Source organism: Streptopelia decaocto (assembly GCF_964273445.1).
Source record: "Streptopelia decaocto genome assembly, chromosome: 14".
NCBI classification, from domain to species: Eukaryota; Metazoa; Chordata; class Aves; order Columbiformes; family Columbidae; genus Streptopelia; species Streptopelia decaocto.
This window is the reverse complement of record NC_138669.1, coordinates 13,278,794-13,299,262: the sequence shown is the minus strand read 5'-3', so window position 1 is coordinate 13,299,262 and position 20,469 is coordinate 13,278,794. Positions and strand designations below refer to the sequence as shown.

The window sequence follows — 20,469 nt, the reverse complement described above, 5'->3', positions numbered from 1 at the left end:
GTAAGAAGGGGTGGGGAAGAGGGACAGGCATGTTCAAACAGGCTATGAATGAGTTTATGAAAATAGCTCACAGTCCAAGACCAAAATCTCTCACCCGCAGGAGCTGTTTCCGTCTCTGCTCTGTATGATATAAGCTACAGTGTCCTGTCCTGGTCATCTTTCTCAGTGCCCATTACCTGAGAGTGACCAGTGGTACTGCTGACCTGCAAAAAGCTTCCTGGAAATCAGCTGTGTTTAGAGTTGCTTAATATCCGCTTTCAATTAACATTTCTAACATTAATGCATTTTTTTCCCCCTGTCCTCTTAGTGTGCCTGTGGATGAAATCATGACAACCCGTAGCCTTTCTTGGAAAGGGAACAGTTTTCTGCCTATATAAACTACAAGGCATTAATTCATCCAGTTTATGTCAGCAAAGATGTTGGTGGAGTCAGGGCTGGGACTCTTGCTTTGTTGCCTTATTACCTTCAGTCTAAGGTAGCAGAAATGAGGACAGAGCAGTGTGGTGTTGCTAGCACATGTTCATGTAAAAAGATTTATCTGGAGGGAATTTGGTGTGGCCTGCAGCAGTGGGCTGATCTGTGCCTGGCAAGTATGACAGATTCTCCTTAGCTTTGTCATGTCTGTCATCTGTGCCGCTGCAAGCCACAGATGCCCAGTGTTACTAAAAGGTGCTTTTGACCTGGGATATGAAGCAAATTGGATGGTGATACAGGATGGAAACTAAACTGGTGCAGCAGGGCATGCTGATGCTCATTCTCGGTCTGTAGAGGTGAGGTTGCTGTAGGAGCCCACTGGGTCAGCTCTCCTGTGGCTCTTGCACTGCTTTTGGGGGAAGCTGTGGGGAAAAAATCCCAAGGTGGCAGACGATGGATAGAGCTGTGTGAAGGGAGGAGGCTGGGGCTGCTCTCCATCTGTGTGTGCCTGTGGGCAGGAGCACAGTGAAGAGAGGAAAGAACTTCTATGTGACACGCTTTGCTTTCTCCTTCATCCTCAAGCTGCTGTCACAGAATCACAGAGTAGTTGGGGTTGGAAGTGACTTCTGGAGATCATCCAGTCCAACCCCTGCTCACGCAGGGTCACCAGAGCAGATCACACAGGTCAGTCCAGGTGGGTTTGAATGTCTCAGAGAAGGAGACTCCACATGAAGAGACTCCTGGGCCAGGCTCTGGCACCGCACAGCAAAGAAGTTTCTCCTCATGTTCAGATGGAAGCTTCTGTGTTCCAGTCTGTGCCCGTTGCCCCTCACCCTGGCGTTGGGCAGCACTGAACAGAGTCTGGTCCATCCTCTGACACCCACCCTGGAGATATTTATAAACACTGATGAGATCCCCTCTCAGCTTCTCTTCTCCAGCTGAACAGCCCCAGCTCTCTCAGTCTCTCTTAATCAGAAAGATGCTCCAGACCCCTCAGCATCTTCATAGCCCTTCGCTGGACTCCCTCCAGTAATTCCTTGTCCTTCTTAAACTGGGGAGCCCAGAGCTGGACACAGTAACTTCAGATGTGGCCTCCCCAGGGCAGAGCAGAGGGGGAGGATTCAGCTCCCTCGACCTGCTGGTCACACTTTTCTTGATGCACCCCAGGTACCATTGTCCTCTTGGCCACAAGGGCACATTGGTGACTCATGGTCACCTTGTTGTCGACCAGAACTCCCAGGTCCTTCTCTGCAGAGCTGCTTTCCAGCAGGTCCACCCCAACCTGTACTGGTGCCTGGAGTTGTTCCTCCCCAGGTGCAGGACCCTACACTCCCCCCTCTGCTTTCCATTAGGTTCTTCTCTGCCCAGTCCAGTCTGTCCATGTCTTGCTGAATGGCAGCACAGCCTTCTGGTGTGTCAGCCCTTCCTCCCAGTTTGGTGTCAATTTGTTGATATTTGGTATCTATTTGTAATTGAACAGTCAACACCTTTGTGTTATTTAAACTGTAATGAGAGGTTTTCAGTGGTGTCTGCTCAGCCATGCAGGGATTCCTTCTCTGCTGTCAGAGGTCTCTTGCTTCATAGGTTGCCTGTCTGATGTTCATGATCTCTTGCTTTCCTGCCACTTGATGCCAAGCAAGGACTACCACAACTGATCATGCCTCCCTGTCTTCCTGGCATTGTCAGAAGTCAAAAAATGCATTTTTCCATGTTCATAGGTTGTTTTGCTGCCATGCAGGTCTAACACTTTAGTTGGTGTCCCTGTTCCTGGGGGTCCTTGTGCTGAGCTCCTTTCACTTTTCCAGCCCTCCTGCTCTCTGCTTCTTTCTCCCCTCTTGTCCCTGATGTGGGAGGGACTGGTACAGTGTGATGCATCTTGTTCCAATGCCCCACAGCCCTTTGGGGAAGAAATTGTTCCCCAGATCCAACCTCAACCTCCCCTGGCGCAACTTGAGGCCGTTTCCTCTGCTCCTGGCGCTTGTTCCTGGGGAGCAGAGCCCGACCCCCCTGGCTCCAAGCTCCTTTCAGGCAGTTCAGAGATCAGAAGGTCTCCCCTCAGCTCCTGTTCTCCAGCTGAACCCCCCAGGTCCCTGAGCTGCTCCCATCACACTTGTGCTCCAGACCCTCACCAGTTTGGATTATTGGGGCTTCATTCTGCTCCCCATCCCCGTCTTACAGCTCAGGGGGCTGGGTACCTGCAGCACAACTAGTCTGACTATTAAAGACTGAGGCACAGAGGCATTTACTATCTTGGCCTTTCCCTTGTCCTCTGTCACTGTGTTTCCCCTCACATCCACCAGAGGGTGGAGATTCTCCTTTGCTGTCCTTTTGTTTCTGATGTATTTATAGAAACTTTAGTGTTGTGTTTTGTTTTTTTTTTTTAAATTGTCTTCTATGCAGTAGCCAGTTCCACTCTAGTTGGGCTTTGGCCCTTCTAATTTTTTCCCTGCATAACTTCACGACATCCTTGTAGTCCTCCTGAGTAGCCTGTTCTTCCTTCCAAAGGTCATAAATTCTCCTTTTATTCCCAAGTTCCATCTGCAGCTCTCTGTTCAACCAGGTTGCTCTTCTTCCCCTTCGTCTCACTTTCCAACACACAGGGACAGCTGCTCCTGTGCCTCATATTTCCTTCTTGCAGAGTGACCAGCCCTCCTGGACCCCTTTGTCCTTCAAAGCTGCCTCCCAAGGGGCTGAGCTGACCAGCACTGGCCAGGTCAGAGTCCGCCTGTGGGAAGTCCAAGGTCACAGGTCTACTGACCTCCCTTCGGCTTCTCCAGGAATGGAAAACTCTCCTTTTGTCATCACAGAATCCCAGCATGTCAGGGGTTGAAGGGCCCTGGAAAGCTCATCCAGTGCAATCCCCCATGGAGCAGGAACACCCAGATGAGGTTACACAGGAAGGTGTCCAGGCGGGTTGGAATGTCTGCACAGAAGGAGACTCCACAACCCCCCTGGGCAGCCTGGGCCAGGCTCTGCCACCCTCACCAGGAACAAGTTTCTTCTCATCTTTAAGTGGAACCTCCTGTGTTCCAGTTTATATCCATTGCCCTTTGTCCTATCATTGCTGTGCCCAAGATGGCATCCAGCTGTCTCATCACCCCCAAGTCCCCATCTGTTTGCAAACAGCGTGTTCAGTGGGTCCCTTCCCTGGCTGGCCTGTGCCAGGTGGGTCTCCCACACACCCCTCGAGCCTCCTGGGCCGTTTCCTCCCTGCTGTGCTGTATTTCCCGCTGACATCTGGTAAGTGGGGATGGGTTTGCGCTAGAACCAGCCCTGTGTGCTGCCCGGCCAAGGAGTTCGAGTGAGGCGCTGTGGTGGCACCGCTGTGCGTGGGTTGTGTGACCGGGGTCCTGCGTGGGGAGCGGGCCGGGCCGTGCTGGAGGGCGCTGTTGGACCGCTAGGGGGCGCTGTTGCTCTGCGGAGCGCGGGCGGGAGGGCTGGGGCGGGCGCCCCCGTGTGGATGGGCGGGGGAGGAAACAACAGCTCGCTGCGCTTCCCAGGGGCTGGAGCACTGCACTTTGAAGATCACTTTAACAAGCTGTATTCTTTCTCACTTAATTGAGCTCAGGTACAAATTTGGGATTGTTTTCCTCCTTTCTTCCCCCTGGCCCTTGTTGGGAGGGTGACCCGAGCCCCTGGATTCCCAGCGGCTGTTGCCGTGGCTCCTGTTCCAGCAGGGCAGGTGAAATCCAAAGGGTTGAGGCAAAGCACCCACCTGCCTTCTCCCAGGAGCTGTGCTCTTGTAGCCTGCTGGGGAGGGACAACATCCCCGGTGCCTGGAAGGTGTGGGTGCCTGCTGGGGACCCATGTCATAGAATCATTTTGGTTGGAGGAGACCCTCAGGATCATTGAGTCCAACCATAACTTAACTCTAATACTAAACCATGTCCCTGAGAACTTCGTCTAAATGCCTTTTAAACCCTTCCAGAGATGGTGACTCTACCACTGCCCTGGGCAGCCTGTTCCAATGCCCGACAGCCCTTTCTGGGAACTTTTCCTAATATCCAATCTGAACCTCCCCTGATGCAACTTGAGGCTGTTTCCTCTGCTCCTGGCGCTTGTTCCTGGGGAGCAGAGCCCGACCCCCCTGGCTCCAAGCTCCTTTCAGGCAGTTGAGAGATCAGAAGGTCTCCCCTCAGCTCCTGTTCTCCAGCTGAACCCCCCCAGGTCCCTCAACCACTCCCATCACACTTGTGCTCCAGCCCCTCACCATCTCCGTTCCCTCCTCTGCACTCTCTCTAGTATTTCAATGTCCTTCTTAAAATGAGGGGCCCAAAACTGACTCCAGGATTCAACGTTTGGCCTCACCAGTACTGAGTACAGTGGCACAATCATGTCTTTAGTCCTGCTGGCCATACTATTCCTGGTACAGGCCAGGATGCTGGTGGCCTTTTTGGCCACTTGGGCACACGCTGGCTCATGTTCAGCCGCTGTCACCAACACCCCCAGCTCCTTTTCCAGCTGCTCCTCCCCAGCCTGCAGCGTTCATGGGGTTGTTGTGACCCAGGTGCAGGACCTGGCACTTGCCCTTGTTGAACCTCAGACAATTGGCCTCAGCCCATCGATCCAGCTGGTCCAGATCCCTCTGTATGGCCTTCCCACCCTCCAACAGATTAACACTCCCACCCCGCATGGTGTCACTGCAAACTTAGTGAGGGTGCACTTGATCCTGTCATCCAGATCATTGATAGAGATTAAAGAGAACCTGCGCCCTGGGTGCCTGGAGGGTGAAGGTCCATATGGCTGTGCAGAGTCCTGGCCTGGCCGCACGGAGCCCTCCCGGAGCCTGCAGGCCCCTTGTCTGCCTGACCCTTCCTTTGTCCCCTGTGTTCAAAGCCACTTGCTTAGCCAGAGATGCTGCTCTCATCAGCTTTGTCCCCCTTCCCATCCCGGGCTGTGCTGATGCTGTTGCTCCCAGCAGTGATGATGTTCTGCATGCTGTTCGAAGGGGTGATTCTCCACTTACCCTGTCCTGTGAACTTCTTATAGGTTGTGGCGGCCAGGCAGGTAGTGTCACTTGGACACTTTGATCCCTGGTATTAACAGACTGTGTAAATAACTCTGGGGATTTTCCTGGGGGTTATTGTTGGTTCCCACTTGCCCATCCCTAAGGGATGTTTGTGGGTTGGGGTTGAGCCGCCACTGCTGCTGGGGGTGACCTTGCGCGAGTCCTCTGGCCCCTCTGCTTTTGCTATTTGTGCAATAGGAAGGCTCGTGCTCACCTCTTTGAAACAGTAGGAGGGCTGTGGATAGAGCATGGATAAAAAAATGTATCTAGGAATTGGGAGTGATTATATGTTATACAGTGATGAAGATGTGTCAATGTGAAAGGTCACTCTCCTGGAGGGGGCAGTATATTCTCTGCATAAATCTCTGGTGTGCATTGAACTTCATATTAATAATTTTCATATTTTCTTGTGAATCTGAATTAGGTCCAAGTGCCACATGGTTCTTTTTATAGAGATGTTGCTCGTGTTGGTGGTTTCAGCCTGATTTAGCAAATTTCTCTGTTTTCCCCCAGTAGTTCATACTTCAATTATTTTGTTGCAGTGTGCTTCCAGTCCTTAAAGAACAAACATAATTACCATATCCTCTACAGTGGAAGTTCAGCCAGACTGGATGGCTTAATTCCCAATTTATCATGTACCATTTTGTGCAGATAGGCTTTCTCAGTAATCCGGGGGTGCCCAGTGTAGCAACTGGACAGTTTTGTGTACAATGAGGTATTATTGGGACATTACAGAGCAGAGATATCCAGGAGTCATGTGCATTAATGCCACTGCTGTCAAAACACCCACAAAGGCTCAGGACCCTTAAAGTGGGGGTGTCTTTACAGTGTTGGCTTTTTGGTGTAACATGAAGCCAGGTAATCCTGTGACAGTTCCCGTGCTATCAGGATCTTAGTCTGTGATATGATGGTGGGGTTTCTAGACAGTTCTTTGTCTCTGGTCTCTACTTTCTGGACTGTTTTCAAACAAGGATATCTTTGAAATAGTGTTTTTTGATTGTGCTAGTAATACCCATGAAACTGAAGTTTCATGTAGCTGTTATCCAGATTTAGGGGGAGTGTTGGCTGTTTGATCAGAGCTGAAGTTGATCACAACAGGATGATTGGGAATGGTGAACTGTTTGATTTTAGTTATTTATTGATTTTTACTGTGTTTTCAGCTGATCCAGGTTCTTTAGATTTAAGTGTCGTTCTCTAGGTACCATCTCCTTTCCAGCTATCTCACAAGAATGGGCTGGTCTGTGGAAACATCACCGAGGTGAACACCTTGCCCTTTTTGTAGAACAGGTTTTTTTGATCATTTTGTGGGAAAACAGAGTGTGGTGTTTCCAGATTCCTTGGTCTAGAACTGGTCCCTTCCATTTTTGCAAATAATATTTTTGTCCTGCTCTTTTTATTACCTTGTGGGGGAAGAAACTGGTTTGAAGTTGCAAGCAACTCTTTGAGGATCCACATGAGAGTTCTCATCTCTTCCCTGCTTTCTGCTGAGGGTTTGTTTAACTTGGTCCTCTCAAGGATGCTCCAAGCACCTGGATATGTTGGTTTGCAGCAATGTTAACTCCAGATAAGGCGAATCCTCTTCCTCTCCCTGCAGGAATTAGAGGTATTTCAGAAGAGACAACCACCGGGGTTCACAACCTGTACAAGATGAAGGCCAACGGGACCCTGGAAGTGCCGGCCATCAATGTTAATGACTCTGTCACCAAGGTAATGCAGCTGAACCCCTTCTGCCGTGTTCTGCTGTCTGACCAGTTCTGTGTTGGGATGTTGTCACTCCCATGCAAGTGTCCTTTCTCTTGCTGAGCTATTCTTGACCTGGTACTGAACAGATTTTCACTGTATCTTTGAAGTGAGCCCATGATGTCTCTAATGGGACATGCCATTGTGAATATCCTGTTTTCAGAACATCAAGGGCTTTTTCTGCAGGTAAGGACGTACATTCTTCTGCATTTTAGTAATGTGGAAACAGTGTTGGAGGTCACAGCTCTCGGGGTGCAGTCAGTTCCTGTGGCAAGGGGCATGTCCTCACTCTGAGTAGCCTGAAGCCAGCAGGTAGGTGGCAGATACCGGCTGGAAAAGGCAGCGTGTCCTACATGAGCTTGTGGCTGGTAAGGGTCGGCCCATCTGCCAAGGTGAACAGCAGTTGCAAAGGACGTGGCAGGAGGTATTTTATTCCTTGCTTAGCTGTATTACTGCTACCTGAGACCAATCCTGGTGAACTGAGGGATGAGGGACAATGTTTAAGGGTGCTGATGCTTTTCGGATGCAGATGAATGATAGTGGGAATTTCAGGCGTGCTTAAGGTTTATGCATCTAGATGATTTTTAAATCTAGTTGCTAGATCCATTTCAAGTTACTATACTAAAATCTCCTATTATGCATGGCAGTTCGCAATGTTTGGCCTGTTTTCTCTGCCATTTGCTGTCTGAAGTTTCTCTATTCTGCTCACAAAGCTGCGTCTGGTAACTTCATTTTGTGGCTAGTGGGCTGGAATCCAGTTGATCTTAGAAGTTAGTTTGTCTGCTTCCTGTTCACCCAGATTTGTGCTGCCTGCATCAGTATGATTAATACTGTTTAGCATATTTGGTAATTCAGATGTTTCTTAAGTCTCTTGAGTGGGTTTGGCTTGAGCTACCTTTAGTGCCAAGCAAGTGTTTATTTTCAAGTGCTGTTTGGTATTTATGCAGTACAATACTTGTACTAAGCACAGTTAGATCTCCAGGAAGACATGCGACTGAGCTGACAAATTCTGCTCTCCCAGTTTGATATTTTGACTTGGTGCCAGTCTCCTGTACTAGTGTTTGGAGATTATCAACTGGCACGAGCTTTGGAATTGAAGGGTTGGTAACACATTTTCTGAAATATTAATGGCAAATGTGGCTGTAATGAGACTTACAGGCACTGAGTCAGGAACTTGTGGATCTGATGTATAATTTTTTACGCTTTAGTCCTGGGCCAGCTTGTGATGCCGGGAGTGATATGCCAGGATACCTCAGAACTTGTTCAGATAATGCACTGGAGCCACAGCTGCAATATTTTTATATGTGGACTTGGCTTTTTTAATTATAAAAAATTTTACAGTTGCAAGTTATAGACTGAAAAATGAACTGTAACATCTTACCTGTTAGGTGGCAACAGCCATAGCTGTAGGATAGGTCCTGTTTGAAAGATCAGTGCTCATACTCACATATAGGTGTCCAATCCTGATTGCTTATAGCAGGTGAGAGCGCTGCCTGTGCTAAGTAATGGCAAGAATGATTGTAGAAAAAATGGGGCAGGCTTTGGAACCAGAATTTGGCTGTGAATGTTGAGTTCTTCATACCCTTGCCTTGGGAAGCATAGCACAATTTTGATAGCCAGATTTTTTAGAATTCCTGCCATCTGTATCTCTTTAGGTAATCACATCTGTTTACACAGCCCATCCTCCTTGTCAAAACAAAGGTCCCAAGGAGAAAATGGAAGAGCATTACAAAAATCAGCACAGGAATATGTGTCTGAGCTCAGGAAGATGTTCAAGTGGAGTACTACTTGATGTCTGACTTAGCAGAGGAATTTTGATTTGGAGGTCAGGCTGTTAAGCTCGTGTTAACGAGACAGCAGGAGGATGTTGTGCAATTGGACATTAGGAGGTGAAAATCAGGGGTTCTTGTTTGCAGTGACCAGTATTGTGAGTGGATAGCTGCTGGATTTTTCTAGATCTGGCAGTGTTAGTGTAACTGTTGTGGGGGGAAGATGTAATTTTGATCTTCCTGGGCTGCAGGAACCAATTTCTCCTGGTTGGTGTGGGCAACTTGCTGCTTTTGAAGGGCGCCTGTGTCTTGCAAAGCTAAGAATGTGTGCTAACCAGCTGGCCAGACAGTCTGCTCGCATTTGTTGCCTGCCCGTGGCTCTTGGTTAAGTTAATTGTCTGACAAACAGCAACAGAGAACTGATGAACATCTGGTTAAGGAACTCAGACCTACCTCTGTACACAGGAATTGCTTGTGCTTTTACTTGGTAAATTCAGATTACCCGTAGTAAACTTTTAACAAGTCCAAGCCCTAGTCAGTAGACACAACTTATTTATGAAACGTGTCTCACAATGGCTGTGCTGAAACCTGTATCTGGTATAACCACATATATTGAAATGGGATAAATAAAAACATCAAACCAGGTTATCTTCTTCCCATCCCTCACTGAGGTTAAAGTACTTAGCTGACTGTCAGCCTCCTAGTTTTTAGTACTTGCATATGAGTCCTTTTTGCTTCTCTAAGGAATTTTTGAGTGACTTTCATCGGTTCTGAAACTGCTCCTTTTTCTTCCACAGAGCAAGTTTGATAACCTCTATGGTTGCAGAGAGTCCCTCATCGATGGCATCAAACGTGCCACAGATGTCATGATTGCCGGAAAAGTGGCCGTGGTGGCAGGTTACGGAGATGTGGGCAAGGGCTGCGCTCAGGCCCTGCGCAGCTTCGGAGCCAGAGTCATCATCACCGAGATCGACCCCATCAACGCGCTGCAGGCGGCCATGGAAGGTGAGAGCTGAAGGAGATGTGAAATTGATGCAGCTGATGGAGGGAGAGCTGAAGGAGATGTGAAATTGATGCAGCTGATGGAGGGAGAGCTGAAGGAGATGTGGAATTGATGCAGCTGATGGAGGGAGAGCTGAAGGAGATGTGGAATTGATGCAGCTGATGGAGGGAGAGCTGAAGGAGATGTGGAATTGATGCAGCTGATGGAGGGAGAGCTGAAGGAGATGTGAAATTGATGCAGCTGATGGAGGGAGAGCTGAAGGAGATGTGAAATTGATGCAGCTGATGGAGGGAGAGCTGAAGGAGATGTGAAATTGATGCAGCTGACGAAGGTCTCTGCGTGTCAGTGTGGGGCAATAAATGAGAGTTGGCCAAGAAAGTTTCAGTGATTTTTCAACCCTCTCTCCCTGTTCAAGTAGAGGTGACTCCAGTTTAACTATAGGAACACTTTCCTTACAGCTGGGGAAGGAGTTTATGAATATTGGCCTTGAAGATGTGCTTGGAGTCAAGGATGTAGAGACCACAGTGGAGTAAGGCCCCTGTTTCATAACCTTGGAAGCCTGGTTTTGAATGGGCTCATTATCTTCAAGTTGTGCAACTCTAACCTCCAGAGTGGGTTAATACTTCACTAGAGTATCTCCACAGTAAAACACTGGGCCCGCAGGAGATGTTTTTGGAGAGCAATGCCATGCTCTGTGCCTTCCCAGCTGTGCTCATGGTGTGCTCTGGCCCCTGCACTCCTTCTCTTCTGTGGGTGCCTCATGGAACTGTGCTTCTCAGTACCAGTTTATCCCATTTCTATTCACACCCCACTAGAACCTGCAGGTGTTGTGGGTGCACTTCCCTGTGCAAGCTTCACCCTCTGAATCCTGAGTGCTGTGCCAGATACTATACCTATGGACACAAGACACTAATGTATAGATCTGCAGATTGGAAGCAGGTGAGGGGTAGGTGTCTTTGTGCTGTGTTGGTATTAATATGAGTATACCCTCTACCTTGCACAATCCATAGGTCAGGTGTTGGCACAGACTTCCATTTGTACTTTTCTACTTGTAATATTGTAACCCATTTGTTTAATAAGTGCTGGTGGTTGAGTAGAGGAGTAACTTTTTCTCTCTTTTCAGGTTATGAAGTTACAACCATGGAGGAAGCCTGCAAAGAAGGCAATATCTTTGTTACCACCACCGGCTGCACTGACATTATTCAGGGCGGGTATGGTGTAACCACTTGCTTTAGGGAAAGCATACATGTACATTTAGATTTTTTTAAGGCAGTCATAAATTGTCAACAGTATGGTGACAGTTAGCACACAGTCTCATTTCTGGACATGAGTTTAGTGAGAAATGGGGGCTTTGATCTTTCAGTTCTGCTGGATGTTGCCATGTTGCAATTGGTTTTGTCTTACAGATGTAATGATGGTGAAACAAAAGGTGTAGAGGGATAGATGGACTTTTGGAGAACGAGAACATCAGGGCTAAATTCTGTGTCAGGACAGATAAATATGAATGAAAGAGGAGGTAGATGAAATTGAAAAGAAAAGGTTGAAAGTGAATCCATCTGTGGGTGTGCATAGACTTGAAACTAGCCTGTTCTCAGTAAACTACCCTGCAGGTTTTTGTTATTGCTTCCTAGATCTCAGTTTGTAGCCCCTCTACTCTGCACAAACTCATTCCTATCTTTCCTGTTATTATACATGTTTTAATGGAAGGTCGGATTAAGTGGGAGGAGATAAGTCCATTAGTCTCTAGAGATGTAAAACTGCTGGAAACTTTAAAGTCATGAGGAAAACCATTTCTTCTGTGTAAGAAAGAAATAACTGCGGACATTTTAGTTTTGACCAATTAAAGAAAACAGTTTTACTTTTCCTACTGGGAAACTCCAGTTTTCTCTCCAATAACCTCTTGCATCCTTGGGAAGTGTCCTTCCCTAGAAGCTTGAGGGTTTTTCCCAGTAGACTTTCCATATCTGGAAGATTATGAGACTCACACATCTTGTGAGAGTCAAATGCAGCCAGTGAGCCAGGAAAGGAAACTTCATTTCTCCTTAAGCAGAACTATGGACCAGAGCTGAAGTGCTGAAGAAGAAATTTTTGTGCATTAACTTTTGATATAACTTTTTTGTAGGCACTTTGAGCAGATGAAGGATGATGCCATAGTGTGCAATATTGGCCATTTTGATGTGGAAGTGGATGCAAAGTGGCTGAATGAAAATGCGGTAGAGGCGGTGAATGTTAAACCTCAGGTAAGATGGCCTTGGCACAAACTCTCCTGCTAGAAAGCAGCACTAGCTACTCAGTGCCTATTTCCAGAAAGGAGGATATTTATTTCCAGGTACTTTGTGTTTCTGGCTTTCTTGGAAGCTGCTGTTGCTCTGTGCTGGGCAGAATGGAGATTCTGCTCATCCCCAATTAACCTGGAACAAGCTGCACATTGTATTCTTGTGTTGGCATTAAAGCAATTGGTTCCAGCCGGTGCCCAAGTGTACAGCGTGGTCTCTGGCGAGGGATGCCTGGTGTGGATGCATCTTTCTACGTGTGTTCTACGTGTGTTGACAAACAGGAGTCTTACCCCTTAGCGGTGGTGGTGTAGACAATGGCATCAAGTTCAAGTTAGCTTTGGTGTTTGGGGTATAGTGAGGAGGTATAGAAATGTGCTTGCTTTGATAGCCTCCAGCTGGAAACAATACCATCACTCATTTCAAAAGCAAGTTAGATGACAATACAGAACAGACCAAGAGAGACTGTATAAGACTTATTAAGAACAGAGCCCACAGACTGCGTGGTGGCTGCTCTGAATTTCCTCTCAGGAAGCTGCTTGCTCATGTAGTGCCCTGCACCAGAACAGTCCTGATGCAGAGTGCCAGGATTGGAGTAAATCTCAAGGGAACATCCTCTGGGATTCTGCCAAGGTTTGAAAAAATTCACACCTCTTTGTTTTCAAAGCATTTTTCTACTTGGAGCCTGAAGCGTCGGGAAAGCCCATGTGGAGCTTTGCCAAACTCAGACTTCTCTTCCAGACTCAGTGGCTTCGTTTTAGAAACCCATGGAGACCAGAAATCTGTGCATGGGCAGACAAGGCGAGATGTTTTATCCTTGTTCAGCTTGCATTTCCACTGTGTGTTTATTTCAAGCTGTGGCTCAAGCTACACAGGAAAAGAGGGATCTAAAAATGTCAGCTTTTCAGCTGTGTATCCCAGAGCAGCAAAACAAATGTAAACTAAATCAAAACTGTTTTGTAACACAAAACAGTGTATTGAGAGAGAGAATCACAAAGCAAACCAGGCTCTGTCTGACTTGGCGTGGGACTTCTGGTTACCTTTGGAAGTGGGAATGTGTTTGATAACAGGATTCTGGGGCAGGTTTTCTACTTTTTTAGAAACACCACACCCAAATGTATGTCCTAGTAGATCTCAGTCTACCCTTCCAATTTTCATAACTTCCCTGTGGCTTATTTGCCACCCACATCAAATTCTTACTAAGCAGGTGTGAGTCTCTTCAGTATCCTGTGTGCTGTTGGACACTCTATTTGGGTTCAACTAGGTGTGAAGTTTAGACCCTCAAGTTCCCACTGCGTTCAGGTCTCTTCTTGCCTATGAGCTCAGTGTGGAGCTGACTTTGCTCGCTGGCTCTTGTCCTAGAGGAGTGTGCAGCTCCCTGCTTGCTTTTGGGTAGCCTGGGTTTTAAAAATAAAACTGGAACTGCTCAAAAAGGAAATACTGAAGGCTAAATTGAATGTTAATATGGTAATATATTAACTACCTGTACACAACCATTCAGTGTGGCTCTTAAAGTCCATATGAAGAATTCTAAGTGTCATTATTGATGGATGTAGTAGTCCCTGTTTCTTTATATTCTCTGGATGGGAGGAGTCAGTCTGTCATAGACGTATTAGATGCAATGAGGTGCAGTCTAGTCCAGGTATGAAAACTCTAACACGTTTCTGGTTAAAAGCAGAGTATTACCTTATTAAAGGAATGGAATTAGAGTCCAGGTCATCCATATGCTTTAATGCTGAAGACCTGCCTCTTACCCTGAGTCTCTGGTCAGTTAGATAAACTGCTGCTGTCACAAGCTGTGACAATAGCTGCCCACCATGCTGTGAGTGCCACAGACGAGTATGTGTAAGTCATCAGCTGAAGTCTGTAAAAGATGTCTCTCAGTGGACCAACTCTGTCTCAGCTTGATCCACAGATCTGAAGCTGAGAAGGAAACTGGGGGATATAGCATGTCACCCTTGGGCTTTTCTTGTACTCTTCCTTACCCATCTTCTGGTTACCGCTGGGGATGGGATGTACCTAGACATAAATGTGATTTTACATGGTCATTCCGTGTGTTTGAAGCTTTACTGAAGTGAGAGTGGCCTGTAGATTTGTATGCTGCCAGTCCCTGGCTCAGGGGAGTACTTGGGTTTTCGTGACTTCTGGCAGTGAATCTGGAGCACTGTGTAGTAGTTTGACTCTCCAACTGGACTCTGTTCTTGGTGTATTTAGTGCCATATGTAGCTACACTGTGCTAGTGGTAGGTTCCTGTGCTCGGTTTTGTGTCTGTTTGGATTTGTTATTTCTAAAAGACTTCAGACCTACGTGACAAAGTAAGGAGGGACCGGCTGAGCAGGTGGTACGTGAACAAGTTCTGCTGTCCGAAAGCTTCATTATTCTTTGCTGTTTTCATTCTCTGTGCTCCTTTACCAAGCCTGATTGCAGAGCTGCTGGGCAATTGAGCAGGACTGGACTAAAATATACATGCATCCCAAAAACTTACTTGCTTCAAGAGGGGGGTGCAAAACTGAGAGGGAAGACTTGACTTCATAGCCCCAGATTCCATGTTTGAAACAAAATAAAGGCTTGAAGGAGAGATTTGCAATGGCTTAACTTTTTTGGTCATGCATTAACTTTAGGTTTAAAAACAAGCTCCCAGGGGGTGTCCTGCAGCTTCTGTCCCTCCCCACCTGCACAGAAATTCATCTGCATGTGTTGAGACCTTTTTCAGGGCAGCAGTGATGATTCATTACAAGAAATGGATGGAATTGCTCTTACACTGACATTTGGGAAGGAAATCATCAGTCTGCTACTTAGGCCATTGCTGATTCCTTGTTTTTGTTGCTCAGATTCATGAAGGGGACTCTTATGTGGTCATCTTGTCCCCAGTCTTAAGGGGAGACCTCTGTCCTGTGATAAGAGCTGTGACATCTTGCACTTGTCTTTACAATCACATATGTTTTCTCACATCAGTGTTCTGGGTGAGGTATTCTGTGCTTTGTAATGCCAAGTACCAACTCTCTGAATATTCAGACTTGTACTAAGATCTGACAGCTTTTTTTTAATATCCCGTAGCAGGGAGGGGAATATATTATAAGAGGAAAGAATCTCTAACCAGCTATGAAGACATCTATTTCCTGATGAGAGAATTAATACCAGAGCTGAGGGTTGCCAGGCTTCACCTAGAGGTACGAAGTAATTGTGCATGTGTCCAACATTATAGTTTTCAGTACCATGTGGTCTCCATTAACAAGTGGTGAGCTGGTATAAGAAACATTTAATACTTGGGAAAGGAAAAAGGCTTATTGTGCCATTGTGACGCCTCTGCTTTTAAAGTAGAGTTAAGGAGGAAACGGGCTTATTACCAAAAAGCTGGCATGTTGTTTAGAGTAAGGGTTTTCACTGCACTCCCGCTTAGCTGCAATCTGGTGTTAGAGACTGATGTGTAGCACAAGCTCAGCTCTAGAGGGAAGGGAAAGGTCAGGCTGGGATCAGTGGGCTCTGCCTCTGAAAATAAATTATTCATGTACCGTGGTGTGGAGAGATGTGTAAAGCAGACAGAACGTCCAGAGCAGGCTAAATGCTGATGGCGCAAGTTTGTGTAAGTGTGGAGAGGAACGTAATGCTCACATAACTTGAGTTCCACTTCTCTAGCGTTTTCTTGAGCTTCTAAATCAGACTCTTTACCTGTAGATGAGATGTTTTCACTTACACCTCTGCTGATGCCACTGCTATTTCATATTTCTTTCTGTGCAAAGGCACTAATTTGCGTTGCCCATGTTACCCTGTGCATTGAATGGGTTATATCAGCAGATTGCCCAATATACATCATTCTGTGCCCAGACCAGCAGCTGTCTGGGTGCCAGCTGTGGGTATCACATGGATACCCACAGCTGTGCCAGCTGTGTGCGTATCAGATGGATATGTAGTATCTTGACACCCAAGCCACTCAATTCAGACTTCAAAACCTAAATGTTACTTAACTGCTACCTTGTAGTAGTTTAATCTGTAAATACAATGCTTAATATAAGTACTGTTGTAGCTGTTCTCAGGAATTTAGTGTTCTGCTTTCTGGCTGCTCCCTTCTTGGTTTCATTGCTTTCTCCCATAGTCTTATGGCAGCACAGATGGTATTTTTCAAGCAGACTGAGCGCTGTCACTGCTGGTCCACGCTGGAGAATCGACATCCATAAGAAATGTGGTGCCTGCTCACTGGAGAGCTTTCTTGCTAACCCTACCTGGCTGTGCTGCTCTTGGACCTGAGGAAATTCAGAATGTTACCTAGGGCTTCTGTTTGAGGTGGTTACTGTTTGCAGATGTTGTGCTGAAAACACCTGTTCTAACAAAATGGTTTCTGTCGGTTTACTTATTACATCTCTGCTAAGGACCTGCACAAAGATGTTTTTTCTGAAAATGGTGTTGTTATAATTAAAGCTTCATCCTATATGGCTTTTAACTTACAGGATGAAGCTTTAAGAATAAAACAAAGTGTGTGTTTTGCTTCATATTAAATAACTTTTGAGACTAAAAGTATGAAGACAGCTGTGTGTAGCTCTTTCACAGTTGCTGTGCTATGACAGCATAAAATAAATGGATTTGTCTAAGGCATTAACCTTTGTCAGAGTAGGTTGTTGATCATCTTTTAAGTCTTCCAAAGGTTGGCTCTGCTCCCACATGCTTATCATGACATGAGCAATAAATACCAGTGAGTACTGAATATTCTGGTAACTTATAGGCCATGTTGGTGTTTTGTGGTGGGCTTTAATATTATAACCCCCTACAGGCCTGATGACAGGGGATAGAATCACTAGTGACAACTTTTACCATTGCAGGAGCCTCCTCTGGCCCAGACAGTTGAGGCGCATCCTGAGTGACATTATCTTTCCGGGAAGAATTCTTTCCTAATATCTAATCTGAACCTCCCCTGGCGCAACTTGAGGCCGTTTCCTCTGCTCCTGGCGCTTGTTCCTGGGGAGCAGAGCCCGACCCCCCTGGCTCCAAGCTCCTTTCAGGCAGTTCAGAGATCAGAAGGTCTCCCCTCAGCTCCTGTTCTCCAGCTGAACCCCCAGGTCCCTGAGCCGCTCCCATCACACTTGTGGTTAAATGTGAAGCAGATGCTCAGATTCATGTTGTGTCAAGTCTCAAATACCTACAGGCTTTGCAAACACAGGCTGGGAATTGAGGGAGAGGTGTCTCAATTGTAATCAAAGTCTGTGCTGCAAGGCCACTGCTGAACTGTTGATGTTGGAAGAAACACCACCAAGCTTTGCATGATTTAAAATGCTCTCTTCACCCTGACATGGCACTGCTCTTGCTTTTCCCCACACAGGTGGATCGCTATAAGCTGAGGAACGGCCGTCACATCATCCTGCTCGCTGAGGGCCGCCTGGTCAACCTGGGCTGTGCCATGGGTCACCCCAGCTTTGTTATGAGCAACTCCTTCACCAACCAAGTGCTGGCACAGATCGAGCTGTGGACCAACAGTGACAAATACTCTGTCGGAGTCCATTTCCTGCCAAAGAAGGTGAGTTAGAATAGCAGAAAGATGCAAGCTGCTAAGGAAACCAACTTCAGACATGATCATGCAGATCGATTTTATTTGTGCTTGGAGTTAATTTTCCTACTAAATGTTGTGTCAAGGAGCTTCTGTCCCTCAGTGAACACTTGGCTTTGGTCCTGTGGAGTCTGCAGAGGGCTGTTTTTTGTGGCTGACCTGTTGTGCAGAGCTGAGACTTGTCTGTCACATGTGATAGGATTGTCCAGTCACTTTTTGGCTTGACCTGGGGCTCTTCCCTAAGGTGCTGAAAAGCCCTTTGCTGCCTCAGGGTAGTCAGGGAGCTTCTCCCAACCAACCCATTCCTTCTGCTGACCGTCACAGGATCACAGAACCACAGGATGGTTGGGGTTGGAAGGGGCCTCTGGAGATGAGTCCAACCCCAGCGTTCACGGCAAATGTTCACATATGTACCCAGCAATGTCTAGTGGGGCAGAGCTGAAGCTGGAGTGAAACTAGGAATCACTTCTACTGCAGTTGATAGTCTGGGTCCCATTTGCACCTGAGCAGAGCTTATCACAGTCTGTTCCTAATAACATCACAAAATATTAATGACATATTCCCTCAGGTTTCCCTTTAAACTTATCTCTCTGCATTCTTTGTTCTTGGAAAAATCTGGATCATGTCACAACTTGAAAATTCCTTTCACAAAACTAACTTGGCTTTAATTTTCCAAAACAAGCCTGAGAATTTGAGATGGCCATTGAGGAAGGTGCTGGAGTTAAATCCCACTGCCTTTGAAATGCAAACAGGTGTGAGACTAAATGTGAAAATACTTTCCATTTGGGGAGTACAGAATATATATGTTTGGGCTTACTTATGAAGTGTTTCCTGAAGAACTTCCAAATCTACCTGTTAATGTTCAAGCATACCAAAAATACAGTGTAGGAGTTGATCAGCAAGCTCACACGTAATCTTGAAAGGAAAAGTTTTGTTGACAATTCTCTTGTAAATGATAGTCCAGTGTTGCTAATAAAATGTGGCTTCATGCTCTTCCTGAATAACAATTTTTAGTAAGTATGCCTGACCTGGCAATGAGAAGGAATGCCCAGATCAGTTGCGTGCTAGTGGAGCACAAGGCAGTGATCTCTCTGGTTCATATACTGTGACAAAGTATTCTGTTCACTCTGCACTCCATAGAGCATTTCAAAGAATAAAACAGTTGTCTTGTCAGAACCAACGGAAGATGGGCAGAAGAGCTTTCTGTGATAATTTTCTGACGGGTATCTTTCCTTGTTCTGTGTAGTAACTTTGAGGTCCAAATGTAAATCTGAGAATTACTGTATACCTTACATTGCACTTTATTTGACTGCAAGAACATTGCTTTGCTCAGCTGTTACAAACATACACCCTTTTCTACAATGGCTGTTCCTGGAAATCTGGGCAAACTGTTGTGTCCATGTTCTTGGCACCAAATCTGTCTATTCCTATGCTCAGCTATCTGATTTTAAGGTAAGAGTGTCAGCTTACCCTTGTATAAATATGTGTAGCTTTTTATCTAACTATTGACATCCTCAAGCCGAAGCAGCTGTGAAACAGCTGATCTGTGCTGCAGTTTGAGAAGCTGATTTGGGAAATGTCAGGAACTCAGCTCTTTTTCAAGTGGGTGTAATCTTTCTTAAACTTGCTGGAAGTGGCACCTTTCAGATCTTCGTGTGTCATTCCATTTTAAACTCCTCTGTTTTGGCAGGATCTACTAAGCTGAAATACTTATTTTGCTTCTAAACACAGTCCTACCAGTTAGCTTTTCTTTCTTTCATGATTTTCCTGACTCTTATGTGGTGTGCGGTGACTTTCAGAGTTCCCTTCCACATTCCTCCACCACTTTGTCTTATGCTTTTAATTTTGTCTTTTACATCTTTGGCTGTGTTTGTTCTCTAGAGATGTTGGCAATTCCATATTACTTACTGTGAGCAGGTTGAGCTGCAGTGAATGAGTCTCTACAGATGTAGCTTTTTACTTGGTTCATTACAATGGGGTTACTTCGGAGTAGTTGCTTGTTACCACAATATCCTTTCTTGCTGTGTGTTCCCTTCTGACACAGCAGCTGGTTTACCATTTGAGTGTTTTTCTGCCTCTTCTGTACCTGTCTCCTGTAGCACTGGACTGTCCTGTAACCTTACACATTTTTCAATCGCTTGAGTTTGCATGTCTGCCTGACACCTCTGGGATAAATAAGGTATATCAACATATTTCTGAACCCATAGCTCACCTTGGCTTTATTCTTGATTAAAGCAATGCCAATAGATACCAGTATTCTTGTTGAATTAGTGATTGTGGAATGAATTTCTTAATAATCTTAAGATGGGATATCTGGAAAGGAGATGCATTTTTTTGTTTTCTTAGTATTAGAACTTACCTGAAATTGTAAGATGATCATCTAGTATGTCCAGGTGTCTTTGTAGTGGAAACATGACTGGGGCTTTACTGTTCTACCAAACTGGATATTCTTATCTCTGAATGGTTTGATCTCTCTTCTTGTTGGATGGATGTGAATGTGTAAATGAGATTGAAATGGGCTTGACTATATAAAGTTGTCTGTTGCACTTAAACTTAACTGAACTCCCACAAAAACATGGGGCTTTTCCATCTGGATGTAGTTCTGTGATCAGAGCAGGTGCCTCTTTGCTCAAGCGGGTGAGGTGTGTTAGCAGGAAAGAGCTGTCTGATTGTTCTGTGTCAGCCTGGTAAGTCCTCCTTGGGCTGCCGTTGGTTTTCACATATTC

General features: G+C 46.1%; 1 protein-coding gene across 1 annotated transcript in view; it reads left to right on the top strand.

The window, feature by feature from the left end:
- Window positions 1–20,469, top strand: part of AHCY (adenosylhomocysteinase) — a 29,046-nt gene that overhangs the window by 6,937 nt on the left and 1,640 nt on the right. The window contains exons 5-9 of the mRNA XM_082065604.1: window positions 7,017–7,129; window positions 9,729–9,936; window positions 11,058–11,145; window positions 12,057–12,174; window positions 17,519–17,713. Coding sequence (XP_081921730.1) covers window positions 7,017–7,129; window positions 9,729–9,936; window positions 11,058–11,145; window positions 12,057–12,174; window positions 17,519–17,713 — 722 coding nt within the window. The remainder of the gene's footprint in view (window positions 1–7,016; window positions 7,130–9,728; window positions 9,937–11,057; window positions 11,146–12,056; window positions 12,175–17,518; window positions 17,714–20,469) is intronic.